This window comes from Rhagoletis zephyria, unplaced genomic scaffold (assembly GCF_001687245.7).
Source record: "Rhagoletis zephyria isolate East Lansing unplaced genomic scaffold, Rhagoletis_zephyria_1.1 Rzeph_scaffold_00118, whole genome shotgun sequence".
In the NCBI taxonomy this organism is placed as follows: domain Eukaryota; kingdom Metazoa; phylum Arthropoda; class Insecta; order Diptera; family Tephritidae; genus Rhagoletis; species Rhagoletis zephyria.
The window spans coordinates 390,015-407,723 of record NW_016157202.1 but is presented as its reverse complement, the minus strand read 5'-3'; the positions used below and the strand labels follow the sequence as shown (position 1 = coordinate 407,723).

Genomic DNA, 17,709 nt, shown 5'->3' with positions numbered 1-17,709 from the left:
CATTAATATCACCGATGACAATTAAAGCTTAGGTGGATTTTTATATCAGAATCTCATCTTTGTGAAAAGTGTGCAGATAGAGGGTATTATTGAATATAATTATTATTATAATAAGCCCTCGATGTTTAAAATATATAAAAATTTTATTTCAACGTATACAAAAAATAAATCTACCTGCGTTACAGCACGGTGGGAGACGGGGAAGGGGGGCCGCGGCGTAGAGTGACGGGCGGGGTACGCGGGTCGCCGCGAAGCTAAGCAAATTTAATGTTTGAAAGAGCAATAATGTCAATGGATTTTATTTCGCTTTTAAAAAGGTAATAATGTCAATTGACTTTATTTCGCGCCAGGGTGTGAAATAAAGTAAATTGACCTTATTTCCGTTGATCTTATTACCTGTCACCGTGTCGATACTATGAGCAGCTCACAGGTGTTTTGGAGCACCGAAGGTCGCAATATCAAACAATTACTGTTTCAAAACGCTGGTCAGAACTAGCTTGTGTTGCCGCAAATAAGTTGGACTCCTGAGCTAGGCCTGCCAGCTACCAAAGGAATAATCTGCCAAGCATATGCTTACATATGAGGCATTTCATGTCACCGCAGCCACCTCTGTGCGCGACCTCTAAGGATTTGGATGAAAGTCGAAGAGATTGAAGGTCTAGGTGACATGAATATATTTACGTGCAGCATGTTTTGCCGATATCACGTAGGGTCGCCCATTTACACGGGACTTAAATTTTAAGAAAACGTCATACATACCTTTCTTTAAAGTGCTGTATCTTGGAAGCCTTTTAACGCAATTTAATGAAAAAAAATTTACTACTTCCGTCTTATTATGGGCTTTAATCGTACGTTTTTTACATTAATGTGAAACATATAAGAAACAAAAATAAATTAAGCAAACATTTTTCTTTTTGATTTTTTTTTCATTATAGCATTTTTAAGATTTTTTACATAAAAACATTGTCTATATGTCAACTTTAAGTATTCAAATGGGCGTAATGGGCTACTTAGGCGTGTGGACTCTAGATCGTCTAACGCTCGAGCAATATGATAAATAGACATTGAAATTTATGAAATTGTATATTTTTGAAAGAGGAAAGGTGTGTAAAAAGCAAAAACAATATGAATAAATCATACTATCTTTACTAAAGGCCTGAAATCATGAAAATCCCTTCAAGGAAATGGCAGAATTGAACTTTGTTGCAAGTTCACATGGGAAATCTGCTAGCAGCTAGAGGAAGTCTTCAACTCCTGATGTTAGAACAAATTCGTACACCCGAAGCCCTCTACCAAGGGACGCCTGTAAAAAATAACTCCAACTAACTTTTCGGTGGACTTTATTTCGACCATGACTACGTGCCAATTACTTTAATCCTATTTTAAGCTAGTTTAAAAGGTTAAATAACATCAAGTTAGGGAACTTCATATCCTTATTTAACGAAACTTTAAATCAATAAATAATTTTTTCCCTTTTAGTTCTTCTTGTAATAAAAACGTGTTATTGGTTTTTTAACTATAATTTTATTGCTCATTAGGTTTATTTTTTTCACACACCTTTCCTTTTTCTTGATTTAATAAAAGGACTAACCTTGAAGCTATCATTGGAGGTCTAATATTCTTGTGCAATGAGTGTTGTTCATGTTGATGTTGCTGATGTTTCAGCTTCATTGCAAAAGAATATTAGACCTCCAATGATAGCTTCAATGTTAGTCCTTTTATTGAAACAAGAAAAGGGAAAGGTGTGTGTAAAAAAATAAACATAATGAATAATAAAATAATTAAGTTCGGGCGGAGCCGAACGTTAAATACCCGGCGCAAGTATTAAATATGTTTTCCACCTTTCCGAAAACTACCACTACATTGTAAGCCGGGTGCTTTTACCCCTATTTTAAACATCTTCTATACAACGTTCAGTTAAACATACTGAGATATAGTCATCTGTGGGCGATATCACGCCCATTTTCCAAAATTCCAAACAATGGTACTTCTATTCAAGGGATTGTTTTTAGTATCAATTTTGAGCAAATTAGCGTCCTTAAATTTCGAAATATTGAAGTTTCAAGCATTTCTGAAATTTACCGTTATATGAAAAGCGGACGTAATTTTGGTCCGATTTCAATAATTTTCAAAGTTTTTCTTTTATGTGGAAAGCACAATAATCATACCGAGTTTGGTACAAATTGGTAGGACGGTTACCGAGATACATATATCATAAGTGGGCGGTGTCACGCCCATTTTCCAAAATTTTACCACAAATGTATTTCTTGGCAAAGAATTGTTGCAAGCATCAATTTTGAATTAAATAGATTTAATATTTACTGATTTATCGAGTATTTCGTATTTCTCTAAATTACCGTTATATGGGATGTGGGCGTGGTTATTGTCCGATTTTAAAAATATTCGGCCATTTGGTATGTACCAAGGCCAACAACTGTGCTAAGTTTGGAATAAATTGGTGCAGCAGCTACCAAGATATACACATGTCGTGGCCACGCCCATTTTCCACAAATTTATAATATTCTTATTTTTCGTCTAAAAACTGTTGTAAATATCAATTTTGAGTGAATAATCTTCAGTAGTTACTAAATATTGTCTAATTTTTTTTTTCAATACCATCTCAATTTTTACTCGAGCTATCGTGTGCACAGACGGACGGACAGACAGTCACCGCTTGATTGATTTCTCTTTTCATTCTGATCATTTATGTATACATTAGTCTATATCTATCTCGATTCGTTTTGCCTTGTTACAAACAACCGTTATTTGAACAAAGTTATAATACCATTGTGCACAAGTGCGCTCGGGTATAAAAAACCAACAACACGCTTTAATTACAAGAGGAACTAAAAGGAAAAAAAATGATTTATTTATTAGGTATGTATGACGTTTTCTTAAAATTTAAGTCCTCTGTAAATAGGCAACCCTACGTCATATCGGCAAAATATGCTGCACGTGTATTCATTTCACCTTGACCCAGCGTTGCCAGGTTGCAGTTATTAACGTCATTTGGACGTTTCTTGTATCCTGTTGACGTTTGGACGATTTTTGTGTAAAAAAATTACGTTTTTTAACTTCCCAATAATTTTTCTCTGTTACTAAATCTTGTAAGTAGAACTGATTTTGAATTATTTTTTTAATAAATCTTTACAAGCTTTGTGTTTTGCAGCAGCTGCTTCAAAATATATTTATTCTTTAGACACAGATGACTTAAATATGATGGAAACCAAGTGTACGCGCATTTTTTTTTTGGATTCTTGGTCTAAGGATCCCGTGTTCAAAGGCTGGTTGTGAAAACACTTGAGTTTACGAGGCTTATTGTAATGTTGGCAATTGCACATTAAAAGCCAAATCAGGAAGAGCTCATCTATTGCAACACGCACGCTCGCAAAAGGTGTAGCAGCATAAAAAGTCAGAAAAAGGTAGGCGACTTTTTTAAGATTTCCTTGAAAATGTAATGAATGCAAAAAAGGTTAAAATATTGCTATGCTCCTTCTTAGCAGAACGTAATTTAGCATTTTCGACAACCGACCCCCTAACCAAATGTATTAAAATCAACGCGATTACTTAGCCCCTTTAAACTTGCACATTGGTGCCCTGAAATTTGATGAATTTGAAAAAATCTGGATAAAAAGTTGAAAATCTAGCCGAAACTTTGCAGATTTTTTATTATTTTTGCACAAAGTTTGAAATGTGGACTTATATTTTGTTAGTTATATAATGTATAATGAGCTTGGCTTTTTTGGAAAAATAATGAACATTAATAAATCGATCAAAATATTGATGACTTAATCAGCTGATCACAAGTGTATGTATAAAATGATTTTTATATTAACCATACCATATGTACCTTTTTATACAATAAAAGTTTAATAAGAACAATTTATTGTACATTCATTTGAAAAAGACATTTTTGGGTAGGAAATGTTTTCAGACCAAGGGGGACGTTTTCTCATGCCGAAGACCTGGCAACACTGCCTAGACCTTCAATCTCTTCAACTGTCATACCAACGCAACAAAATAAACATTTGTTTCCCCTTCGTTCTATTTACCTATTTCCTTTCACTCCAACCGATAGGAGTGAAGCTTACCGACAATGATTGCACATACTGGCTAACTTCCAAAACGTACCAATACAATGTTTGGATACTGTTCTACTGCGGTATTTAAACTCTTTGCATATGCAGAGTAGCGAAACATTGCAACCATATACATTGCATATTTGGAATATTTAATAAAACAATAATCACCATTTCGAAATTTTGCATTTTTAAAATACCAATGGTAACCAATAACAAACGAAGCATCAACTTTGTTTCTGATGCGCTGATTGCGCTAGCAATGCGTTTCGATAACTTTTCGGAGGGTTTTGGAAAAGTGTACATTGTCAACCAATTGTAGTTCGGCGTTATGGAACATTAAACTTTGTACGTATGCAATGCAATTGACGTTTTGGAAGTCAGCCACTTACATATGTGCATGTGTACAAGTAGGACTGGATGCACTCAAATTGAGTGAAATGATTGTTTGGCGGTCGCGCGCTGTCGCGAAGGGGAAAAGTCTCCACTATTGTACTCCGCCCAAAAACGGTGCTGATCAAGAGCAAGATTATAGGAAAGAAAAATGACGCGAAAGACCGCAGTAGGGGTATCGCCTTTTTGCTCACTCATTGCGTCACTTTTATTGTCCGCCGTATAATGGCAATGGCAAAGCCCAGGAATAACGGGCCGGCGCCAATTGATCGGGCACCAACAACACCGGCACTGAGGCCCTATGTTTTTGCGGACCGGCGCGTAGGTTGCGGCCCAACTCGCAGCTGCGCGCCGGGGCAGAACAAAAAGAGCATTAAATGAGGCAGCACCTTTATTCCGAGTGCGTGAAGAAAAATTGAAATAGTGCAGTGCCAGAGTGCCAAGCGGAGCACTGAAGTATAGTGGGGGAAACAGAAAGTGTGGAGCAGCGCCAGACGGGGCGAAGTGATATCGGCACCGGAGTTGGAGCGTGTACACCCAAGGAGCACCCCTGCGGTCGGAACGTCCACCGACCGCTCGATAAGTGTTTTGTTGTTGTGTCTAGATTTGGCTATTTTTTTGTCGGTTGGCTTCCCCTATTGTGTGTCCTAATCCCATCCTTTTTAGCATCCTGCACCCTAAGCCCTGTCATTTCGGCGGGTTAAAGTTACGCCCGGCAGCTTGGGAGGTATTGCGAGTGGGTTCGTAACCGTTTGGTTGGACCTCACCTCGGATGCGCCCCAAAAACAAGGTTTTGTCTTTTTAAATATTCGTGTTTTAAAATTTTCTGTTTACCTAAAATTTTCGACCCACCCTATTATTGCATACATTAGGGCTGCCAGCCGTCCCGGTTTTCCCGGACATGTCCCGGTCTTAGACTATTTGCCCCGGTGTCCCAGTCCAACCTTAAAATTTCCCGGGTTTCGTTTAAGTGTCCCGGTTTTCGATTTGATTGCACAAATTTTGCATAAAAATTACTACACAGAGATATAAAATGCGTTTTAACATTAAGAAAAATTTTATGAATTTACTGGGGGAAATAACGCATAGTAAACATGAATACTTTTTATTTGATTATCATTTTAAAATTGTCGTATTTAAAAACAATACTTTCATACCACGCACACGTGGTGTTGAATCAAACTGAACATTTGAATGCACATTTACATGTCTGGATGTAGCTGAGTGCACGAAGATGCTTGCCACAATTTGCTAATTTCCAGAGCGTCAGGGTTCAAATCCCATTACAGGCAGCATGGAATTTAAATATTTTTTAACTTAATTATGAAAAAGCATCCGTTAAGTGCAAAGCGCTTCATTTTAATATTGGCCTATTTCAATTGAATAATTCTACACTAAATACTAAAATTTGTATACTTAAATTGATAACGAGTTGGGTTGGTGCTCTTTCATATGCGATATTTTTTTTTTAATTTAGCACGTTTTGCACAAGCAATAGTAAATGATTAATATAAGTATGTACCTAAATACGTTAAAATGACATGCAGAGTTTTACAATTATATTAAGCTAAAGCCAGAAGTTTTGAAACAAGTTCACAGCAACGAAACAAATGACTGATATTTTAATGTTACCTTGTATTTAATTTTTTTTCTTTCGTGAGACCTAGATTACTTATAAGTACCGTGCCGTACAAAATTATTGGCTCGGAGACTCTTTCATCTGATCACAATTTCTAATCAGATCTTTTAGAAAAATTTTGAAAATGTAGCTTTTGAGCCAATTAGTAAAGTGCAAGTCTCAAGTTACCAGAAATATCGTTGATTTTTTGCAATTATTTATTTTACATACAAAAAAATGTCGAACATAGTTTGTATGGAAGAAACTCTCAGTAAAAACAATACCAAAAATCAACTAAATTTNGCAAATTTATTGCATTTTCCCGAGTTTTGCACAAAGTTTAGAAATTTTATTTTTATGTTTTCCGATGTATTTAGTATAAACTGTATATTTATAAGGAACAAAAAAGGTACATACATTGTGAAAAATTCTCTGTGCTTTAGTTGTGATAAATTGTTTTGTTTAGCTGGTGTACGTTGTAATGATCTCATGTTTTTATGTTTTTGTTTTTGTTTGTCAAAATAAAATTTTACTACTACAACGAAAGGGAAGGGAGCGAGGCATATGGCATACATATACATATATATATTAGTTAGTGCCGTTTGGTATTTTTGGTCGTTGTTGTCCTTAGCTAGATTTTGTTTGTTAGGTATTTGGATTGCGTGTATATTGTCCCTTGCAAGCAACCCCGCCGTCTCCACTGAGCCAGCCGGGTGCTTGGAATTTTTCTTGTCATCTCCCTTTTATGCGAGCATTTGTTTATTTCGTTTGGCCCCCTTGTGTTGTTGTTGCACACGGTAAGTACGTTAGGTGGCCGGTAATGACATATTAGGGTACACAAAATTTGAAGCTGACAATGTGAACAAGGGTGCCCATCGAAAAAGCTTTTTATTGGAAATTTCAAGACCCTACACCCTAATTTCAGTCGTTTTTATCAGAAATATCATTGCCTATTTTTATACATTTCTAAAGGTAATTTATAGGTCGCGACCTGTCGATTTAGGTTAGAAAATACGATTTTGTAGATTTATGAGTTTTTGAATCACTATTTTTGATTCGATTTCAAACATTGAATATGATCTGAGAAGAGGATATATAGGCCTTTAAAATGCTGTATTATAATCTATTTCTGGGCTTGGTTTGTTGGGATTTTTTATCGGGTAAATAAAAAAAAAACATATTTCTCTTAATTTTATAAATTTTGACCATCGATAATTTTCACAATTTCAAAATATGTGGTACTATCCAAAATTAAATCTTTTCTAAATAATACTGATAGCTCATTTATTACAAACACATAAAAATTGTCGAAGTTAGGCAACTTTTCGGAAATACGGCCTTTAATTTATATGAGTGTATGTACCGCAATTTCAGATTTTTGGAGCCGTGTGGCTAAGGAATTCATCAATATTTTCAAAAATTATTAATATATACAATCGGTCTTTAGCAAAAAAGTGGGTCTTCTAGAAATTTTAGGAAAATGGGTGTGGCACCTTTATTTCCAGTTCAATGTTGATTCTTTTACTTTTACAATCGGTCTTTAGCAAAAAAGTGGGTCTTCTAGAAATTTTAGGAAAATGGGTGTGGCACCTTTATTTCCAGTTCAATGTTGATTCTTTTACTTTTATTTGGCTTTGCTGTTTAATTTCGCTCAATTTCATCTTTATAATTTTTGAGAACAAAAGAAAAAACGTTTGAAACGAAGTGAGCCATTCAAATTTTGAATTTATTTACAAGCAATTGTTTTTTCCGGCTTTTGCAAATTAAATAAGTTCTCTGCAAGAAGGTTTGTTTAAAAATATACGTGTACATATATGATATATGGGGTATTGAAATATCCCTTTTCCCTAGCAGTAAACCTTTCAGTGTGGGCAACAATGATATTTTTTAAATAAGGCAGATCGGAATATGCGCTCTCTGGGAAGACAATACTTGTAATTATTGTACCATGCCCATCAGCTAACAGCTGATCTGGAGGTACAGTCCGGAGTAGGTCAACGACCGCCGTTCTGCGAATGGTGGAGGCAAACGGCAATAGCTGAGCAAGAAAATAAACTCAAGAAGGTCTACAGCGAAGCAGGAGCGGGATGAATGACTGTGGGAGTCAATAACAGTACCAACAGCGCCGCATTTTTCACCAGAGACACCAACTGCGGAGCAGCTGGCGCTTACGTACAAAGCTACATATCGTCGTTTAAAATGCAAAACCGTGTATCAACAAAATGAAAATCCGCGTATCAGCAAAATGTAAAACCGCGTATGTGAAGTTTTATTAATTATTTTCTAGAGTGTGAAAACACTCAGATTTCAAAATGGGTCTCTTTTTTATAAAGCAATCGCATTTCTGGCTAGCATATTTCAGGACGAATTATAAAATGGAAGTTGAAGAAGGTGTAGATATTAATGACTCGCCAATCTAATAATCGTATTCAACATTCAGCCAAAAATGGACGCTTCTCTTGACGAGATCCGTTTTCGATGGCAAGGGTCAGTGCACGGACTTTACCACTTTATTAGTAGATCTACCAACTTTTCAGCTGTATTTTATTTTCTACCATTTTTAACAACAAATGCTAAAAATCTACCAATATTTCCGGAAAGAAAGCAAAGAGATTATAATGAACGCAGTGTATACATATTTTATCATCGAACATACCTAAAAGAAATATGAAAATTTAACTCTGATTTTAACCAATTAAAAGTGAAATTGAGTCTCTGTAAACTCTCTATAGAAATATTTTTCGATTGCAATACGTTTTTTGTGGGAGGCGCCAAACGAATGGTGTACAAACTTCAAGGATTTCAAAACTAATTTTAATCAAACAATTTTGAAGTGCAGAGTAATTCTTTGTTTTAATGTAATACAGGGCCAGAATCAAGGCATCCGTGATCAAATCAAATTCGAATCGAAATTTTCTTTTTGAGATTACGGTTTTTGGTAACGAGTTCGCTTTTTCAATTCAAAATGTGTGTTTGAGAGAAAACAGCTGTAATTTTATTTAATTCGATTCGAATCGTGTTTCATTCGATCACGGATGCCATGTTGTGGGTCCAGATTTATGTACTACATATACGTTTTTTTGTTGAATTTTTGCATGTAAGATCTACCACTATTAATTCTTTCGAAGTCCGTGCACTGGCTTGCCTTAGCTCAGCTTTTGTTGTATAAAATATAGGTAAAATTGAAGTTTTCAGTGTAAATACATATCTTGCACATAATTTAGTATGCAGGTATTGTAAATGTTTTCGTTTTGTCATTTTTAAGATGAAGAAATAGGAACTTCTATTATCGCTTCTATCTTCTATACCGAATTTCATCAAAAAAAATTTTATTTTTAATTTGCTCCTGTTTTTCTAGAATTACTGGACGATAATGTAAACCGACTTTCAGATTTGTGCTTTTCTCGTTACAACAAGCATATGATCTGAATTTCATCAAAATCGGATAATATTTACTATATCCGCCCACAAGAGCTGTGGGCGGGGTAGCGCGTTGAATTTTACCCTTTCCACATTTCTTCATTCCTAAGTGCCAAATAGCCCATGTACGAAATTTCAGCAAATTTATAGTACGGTTACTATCTACTTTTGGCCGCAGCTTATATGGGGACGTCCCATTGTGCGGCGGCACTTTAACATGAATTACCCTTAAGATAATTAAATTTTAGGGATAACTTCGTTTCTATAGAAAAGTTTCTATCGCTTAATTTTTTTATTCGTACACACCACAGAAGTTGGTACACTACGCTATCCTTTTTTCCACTTTTTTCCTTCCCTCTGGATTTTCTCACTAGCTTAATTTTTGTAGTAATTTCTTTACTTAATTACGCCCGGTTTCGTTTTTTTTATACTAAATTATCACGTTTTTTTTGAATTTTGGTATTTAAATTTCGGTTTAACTTTATTTTTTTGTTCACGCTTGTAAATTTTCATTGCACATCTACCCAGTTTTGTTTTTTTTTGCTTGCTAACTGACCAGTTCAATGGCCAAGAATGATAGAATACAAGATTGCGTCAATCGAGCTGAGAGCAACCAGGCGTGACATCATCAAATACCAGAATTAGAGAGCAAGACGAACTCGACAAGAAAAGGAGGAAGAGTCGACCAAAGGTAGATTCCTAAGTTTTGAATTTGAAAAAGTACCAAATTTTTATTGATGTATTTAATGGACTTTATATACAAACACAATTTTATTGTAAGGATGCCGAATCAAATTAGTAAAAATCAATGTTTCGGTCGATTTCTTCTGGCATGATTGAAGGTGCTGCCGCATATTTTGTTGTCGCTTATGATTGTCACTGTGCCATGATTTTGTGTAAATTTTTTAAAGTTATTACCACACTTACGATTGCTATAAAATTTGCTTCCATTTTGTAAGATTTTCAAATTTTGGTGTTTTCAAACTAAAATCAAAAGCACCAAAAACAGGCCAAGCACCAAACTCAAAAAATTTCCCGTTTTGAATACCCACTAAATTTGGTGCGAGAAGCACGAAGTTGGCAATAGTGAATGTAAACAAAATTATTCTGCGACGTCAGCGAATGGGTGGATGCTGTCAAATCGACGAAGAGAGGGTTAGCTACCCGCGAATGGCGCCACCTTCATTTTCTGCATCGTGACATAAACTTTATGGGAGCGCCTATAAAGTTTGTGAATATAGTTCAGGAATATTATGAATGCATTCACCACTTTTAGGGTTATAGTTCATGGGTTTTAGATTTTGGTTTGTGGATATGATTTAAGAACTCTGTTTATAAATTTTACGAAAACATACATCCGGCGCACAGTGGGCTTTTTGAACACTCCATGCGAATTAATCGTACCGCTTTTGACAGAAGCAATATTTTGATATGAAACAATATGGTATTGAAAGCTAATGTTATTCCCTTTCAGGCATAAATACTGCCACTGACCCTCAAATAATCCTGGGCCATAAAAAAATTGGTCAAAAATAGGGTTCTTCAGAAAACAACATGCAAAATCCACCGGATTTGTTCCAATTTTTTTTTTTTTGTATGTTTTATTACACTAATATTATAGATTTTGGGGCGGGAAATACGATTCCACTGTTTCAAAATCCATTTCACGGAAAAATACTGCCATTGACCCACAAATAATCCTTGACCATAAAAAAATTGGTCAAAAATAGTGTTCTTCAAAAAAAAAAACATGCAAAATCCACCGGATTTGTTCAAACAATTTTTTTTGTATGTTTTATTACACTAATATTATAGGTTTGTGGATATGATTCAAGAACTCTGGTCATAAATTCTACGTAAAGATACACACGGCGCACAGTGTGCTTTTTGAACACTCCATGCGAATTAATCGTAGCGCTTTCGACAGAACCAATATTTTGATATGAAACAAAATGGTATTGAAAGCTAATGTTATTCCCTTTCAGTGAAAAATACTGCCACTGACCCTCAAATAACCCTGGACCATAAAAAAATTGGTCAAAACTAGGGTTCTTCAGAAAACAACATGCAAAATCCACCGGATTTGTTCCAAATTTTTTTTTTTTATGTTTTATTACACTAATATTATAGATTTTGGGACGGGAAATACGATTCCACTGTTTCAAAATCGAAAAAAAATTTAACACCTCAGTTTAGGAAATGTATTTTTGATTGCATTTTTTCACACGTTATAGTGCTATTCAAGATCTTTAATATAGGCCCTTTGAGAGCCAAATTCCAACGATTCTGAAGTTAAACTTCGAAATTTCAGTCGACATTTTTGCATTTTTTTCTTCTAATTTCAGAGTAAAAACTCGTACATCAGATTCCAAGTTTATTTTAAAATTGTTATAACTTGGCTCTCAGAGGGCCTAGAGATTTCCACCATGGCTCAAATTAAATATCTTGAATAGCACTATAGCGTTATTATTCAAGTGATATAAAATTGTGAGAAGGATACACAGCTGCATGCAAATAAAAAAAATGCAATCAAAGATGCATTTCTTAAATTTAGGTGTTGAAATTTTTTTCGATTTTTAAACAGTAGAATCGTGTTTCTCGTCTCAAAATCTATAATATTAGTGTAATAAAATATACAAGTTTTTTTTGAACAAATCCGGTGGATTTTGCATTTTTTTTTTTTTTGAAGAACACTATTTTTGACCAATTTTTTTAAGGTCAAGGAGTAATTGTGGGTCAATGGCAGTATTTTTCCGTGAAAGAGAATAACATTAGCTTTCAAAGCCATTTTATTTCTTATCAACATATTGCTTCTGTCGAGAGTGCTACGATTAATTCGCATAGAATTTTCAAAATACACACTGTGCGGCGCACTGTAGGCAAAACACGAGTTTTTTTTTCAAAATTGTAGATCTTCGCTGAAAGGGTTAAAAGCGTCTCATATATGACAGATTAAATGCTGCACTTTCGTAAAGATATCGACCAGTATAACCATTTTTGTTATATAAAATTTTTGGTGAAAGCTGATAGTTTACGAGTTATTAGAGTTTAAACGAAGCTTTCAATGTCCCAAAAATCGAGTCTTAAGATAAAATAAAGAGAAATCTTTCAGAAACAGTGCTAATGGTGTATTAAATATAGTGTTTTCAAATAGAATGAGAGCCAAAATCCAAAATTTCAAAAAAAAAAATGACATTTTGAACTGTATTTTGAGGGTTAAGTTATTGTTGTTGTAACTTCTCTATAGTTTTCCTACATTATATGATCATTTATCTTCACGATAAAAAAATTTTCATTCCATTATCTCTGTCCTACCGAAGATCTACGATTTTGAAAAAAAACTCGTGTTTTGCCTATAGTGCGGCGTACATACACACTGCTCATATTTTGAGAAATCATCGTCTTATTTGTATCTTTTTCCAGGTTTTTAAGCGATTTTATATATGTATATTTTTTCCAAACTTGAAATATACGACTATATACAAATTATGACGAAAGTTTGATGTAAAGAATCGGTATCGGGTACTGAAAAGGAAGTATTGGGTACTGACATCTTTTTCTAGTTGCCGAGATATCTACACCGATTTAAAGAAGTCTATAATTTGCCTGGTTTATGAAAAAATCCAAATTTTGACAGATAATATCTCCGAATAAAAAAATAATCCTGGGATACGTGTCGACGTATTTTATGTAAATAACCCGTGAACCGAGTTTGAAGCAAATCGGAAGTGTGCCTTCATGTTTTAAACGAAAGCCGTCCGATTTGAAAAAGAACGCCTCATATGTGAATCCTTAAACTAAAAAATCATTATTTGTCATTATTACAGTCGTTGTCGTCAACCTCAAATTTTTTTTCTAATTCGTCAAATTTTTTCACACATTTAGTCCGTATTAGTTTATAATCGCATACATACTTGCAGGCTTTCGAGACAACGGCAACCACCTTAAATCATGTACTAATATTACTGGCAATGTTTCCTGAGTACCAAGAGAGAGTATTTGAAGAAGTTATTTCGTTCTTTCCCGACAAAGAAACTTTCGAAATGAATTATTCAGACATCAATCAACTGACATACGTGAGTATGGTAGTTGATGAAACAATGCGTGTAATGGCTACTGTCCCGTTGGTGGGACGCCATGTGCGAGCAGATACAAAACTAAGCAACGGAATTATCTTACCGGAAGGCCTTCAAATTCTTATTGATATTTTTAACATGCAACGCAGGAAAGATATTTGGGGTGCGGATGCACATATTTTTAACCCAGAAAATTTTCTACCATCAAATCTAGAGGGAAAACACCCGTACTGCTATATACCTTTTACGAAGGGTGTACGAAATTGTATAGGTGAGTTTCTTAGGTATGTATTGCATATTATACATTTGCACATACATACGTATATATATATTGTACATATTGCGCATTACTAAAATATTGGTACAACTCAAAAAAGGTGGTACGTTTCAGCGTAAAAAGAAAATGTATAAAGCTATTTCCTGTATACTTAACTCTCGTATCTATAGATTTTTTTGCGGTATGTGAAATACTTGATTTTTGGATTCCAAAAATTGATACTGTGTTTTTTTCCAAACTACTGCAATAATACTCATTTTGCTGTCTAAATTTTTTAATACATGGTGTTCGTGGAGACAAGTTATAAAAATTTTATTGAAGAATACCCTATTTAAGAATTTTTTTGAAAAACACCATATCTCAGAATTTGGTTGAAGAGCGGTTCGGATTCGGTTCAAAAAAGCCCTATCTCAAATGAAAATAAATCGCAAATGTGGGCGTTTTTGAGCTAAATTCTGAGATAGGGCGTTTTCCCATAAAATTCTAAGATAGGGCGTTCTTGAAAAGTTTTCTGAGATAGGGCGTTTTCGAACTGCCTGCCGAGTTAGGTCGATCTTCCACTCAGGTGTCAATAAACTGTTATTTAAAAATAATAGGACTCGACATCTTGACCAGTTCTGACTATTTTCGCTGCGTTTGTTTAATATTTATTATTTTTTTATTAAAGAATACTTATTTATATAATACTTAACAACATACATATAAATCCACATTTCAAACTTTTTAGAGAAATTAAAAAAATTCACAACAACATACTCTGTATTCATAATTTTATGAAAAATCCCAAGTATGCAGTTTTGTAGCTTACTAAAAATACAGACCAACAAAAATGGCAAATGTTTAAGCTGTTTTTGATAGACTTTTTGTGCTGATTACGAATCCGTAAGTATAAAGTTTCCTTCAGTGTTGGCATAATGTTACTCCGATTAAAGATAAAAAACTAACGATTAAAATGTTAATCGCGATTAATGACTAAAGTTGATTAATTGCGATTAACGACTAAAATTTATTAATCGTAATCATCTGAACGATTAATGATTTTTAGTCGTTAATCATCCGTTGTGATTACGATTAATTAATTTTAATCATTACTCGTTGGTCGCTTTTTGTTCCTATGGCCTTATAACAGAGGTGGCCAAAACTCACACAATCATTTATTTCAATTTTGCTAAACGATGAGAAAATGAAGAGAACAAGTCGCTCACGCGTCTGATGTAAACAGTGTTGTCAACGATTTCGAGTTGCAAATTAAAAGAAAAAGGGATTTTTTTATTTTGTAAATAGTGTGAAAGGTAGAGATAATATTAAAGAATTAACCTGTTAATATAAATTAATTAATTTTCATTGCTTGCTTAGATTTTTTATTATAATTAAAATAAAAATTAAAGCTAATAGTTGAATTAATTTGTATTAATCTTTTTATTTTGAATTAAAAGAAAAGGGATTTTTTAGAATTATTTTAAAGTCATCTTTTTATTTATGTGCATATGTACGTAATAATTTACTAATTCAATATTTGGGAATAAGGCGCTATAATGGCGCTTAACAAAAAAGTTTGTCGTCCGTGCGATTTATTCTTGACACACCAAACACTGTGCTCGCCCTTCCTAGTGAGTAAAAAATCTAAATCCGAATTCATACTAAACATTTTTACCGTGTCTTGCAGCGACTTGATTGCTTGAAAGTTTCGCATCGATTGAGCACGATCACAGCAAAACCATAATCGTCGGCATCACTGATTCATAGAGTATCCACATGTATGTGTGAATGCGGCGCAATGCTTATCGTGTACGTGTGAAAGCAGAAGAGAAAAATTTGGCACGCGTGCCTATGAAATGGCCAACCTTGCCTTTTTTATTTTTTTGAGCTTGAGGCCGGTATTGTGGAACAACCACAATAGTTTTAAGATGGTAAAATGAAAGAAGTCTGATGAGGAGATGTGGTGATCTCCGAAACAGCTGTAACTTCTACCATTATAAAATTATTGTTGTCCTTCCACTATAGTTTTTCATTAAAAAACGGCCTCAAGCTCAATAAAGTTGCTGAATATTAATCGTTAATCTAAAAAATCTGATTAAGTGTTTTGTCCGAATTTGGTACCAAACACCGGTTATATTCTTTTTTGTTTCACGCTTATAAAAAAAAAAACGCATAACATATAAAAATAATAATTACTATGTATTATTATTAGTAATGCATAATCTGGGAATTTTTATAACCCATCGAACATGTGCAGATGTATATTAAAACATAGTTGGCTTAACGTCTGTTAGAATAGATCTTAATGAAAATGCACACCAAATTGCTTAGACTGATGAGGAAAACCTACTTAGCCATACCTGATTAACTGGCCTTGTATGCACAGGAAAATTCCAGCATGCATTAATTAATCACCAAACCGGCTTCATCAAATTAAGCGTTAATGATTAAAAATCATTTTTTTTAATCGCGGTTACGATTAACGGGTTGGCTTTCCAAAACGGAACCAATTGAGATTTCAGCGAAAGTATATGGTATTTCGTCTTGAAACTTGGTCAGGATGTTGGGGGAGGCTTTCTCTACATGAATATATCACTCTCACAAAGTAGTTGCTAATAGTATTTAAGCCATTTGTTGTTAAATAATCTTTACTACCACCCCCAAATTTTTGTACAAAATGCCACTTATCAATTGTATTTTTGTTGATATACAATATCTTCAATGTTCACGTGCGTATTTTATACTTTTAATATATATATTCATCAATTAATTAAGTAAAACGCGCTTATAAATCCGTTCACTCGTTTTACCACTTTTCACAAACAAACAGAAATAACAATGGCCGACAGTAAGAGCAAATGTGTGCTGCCATACTTCTAGAAGTTATAAAATAAAATAATAAACCATATCATTTTCGTTTTTGATTAAAAATTTTCGCCTGCTGGGCTTTTGATTATAAAATCGATACTTCAATAAATAATGAAAATTTCTAATTAAAAATCGCGCGATTTTTTATTAAGGATTTTCGCCTGCTTCACTTTTTATTTTAAAATCGATACTTCGATAAGTAATGAAGAGTTTTATTTAAAAATAGCGCGATTATTAAAAATTTTCCCCTACGGCGCTTTTTATTATAACATCGATACTTCGATAAATCGCGCTATAAATAATTACAATTTTTAATAAAATATCGCGCAACATTATGTGAATTTTTTCACATTTCGTTTTGCGTTTTTTTTTGCATTTTTTGGTATGTATGGCAGCACCGGCATTTCAGTTCAGTTGGTGTACAAGGGAAAAAGTGAGGTTGAATTCGGTATTTTTTGCAACTTCAAATGCGAATTACTTAAAAACTAAAAGCCTCCGGAGGGTGGGGTCTTCAGATTTAGAATCTGAAAAAGCTCCTTTATACTCCCTAATATTTTAACTGTAATCGGATTGAATTTGTTCGAATTAACTAATTGATTAAAAAATTAGTGCAGATTTTAAGAAAAACGAGGTGAAAGTGTCAAAAAATCGCGTTTTTTCCGATACTTGTGAAGGTGATAGAACCTTCCACTTAGGTTTAAATTAAAGCTAACACTCTCGACTACTATCCCTGAAAATATCATCCTTGCAAATTGGCATGATGGTCATTTATACAAAAGGTGATAGAACCTTCCATTTAGGCCTAAATTAAGGCTTGAACTTTCGACCACACCCCCTGAAAATACCATTCCGGCACCTTGACTCTAAGGTTACTTATAGTTATTTATTAAAGAGCAAAGACTAATGGTGATTTCGTTTCTTCCAAAAAATGTTGCCTTTCCACGGTGCAAAATGTGTTTGATGTTACACTCAACCCTTTAAAAGGGCATATTGTTGCCT

At 34.2% G+C, this 17,709-nt stretch overlaps 1 protein-coding gene across 1 annotated transcript in view; it reads left to right on the top strand.

Annotated features, from left to right (window-relative positions):
• Nucleotides 1–17,709, top strand: part of Cyp313a4 (Cytochrome P450 313a4) — a 44,417-nt gene that overhangs the window by 25,360 nt on the left and 1,348 nt on the right. Inside the window, exon 4 of the mRNA XM_017634994.1 lies at nt 13,431–13,857. Within this exon, the coding sequence (XP_017490483.1) occupies nt 13,431–13,857 (427 nt within the window). The remainder of the gene's footprint in view (nt 1–13,430; nt 13,858–17,709) is intronic.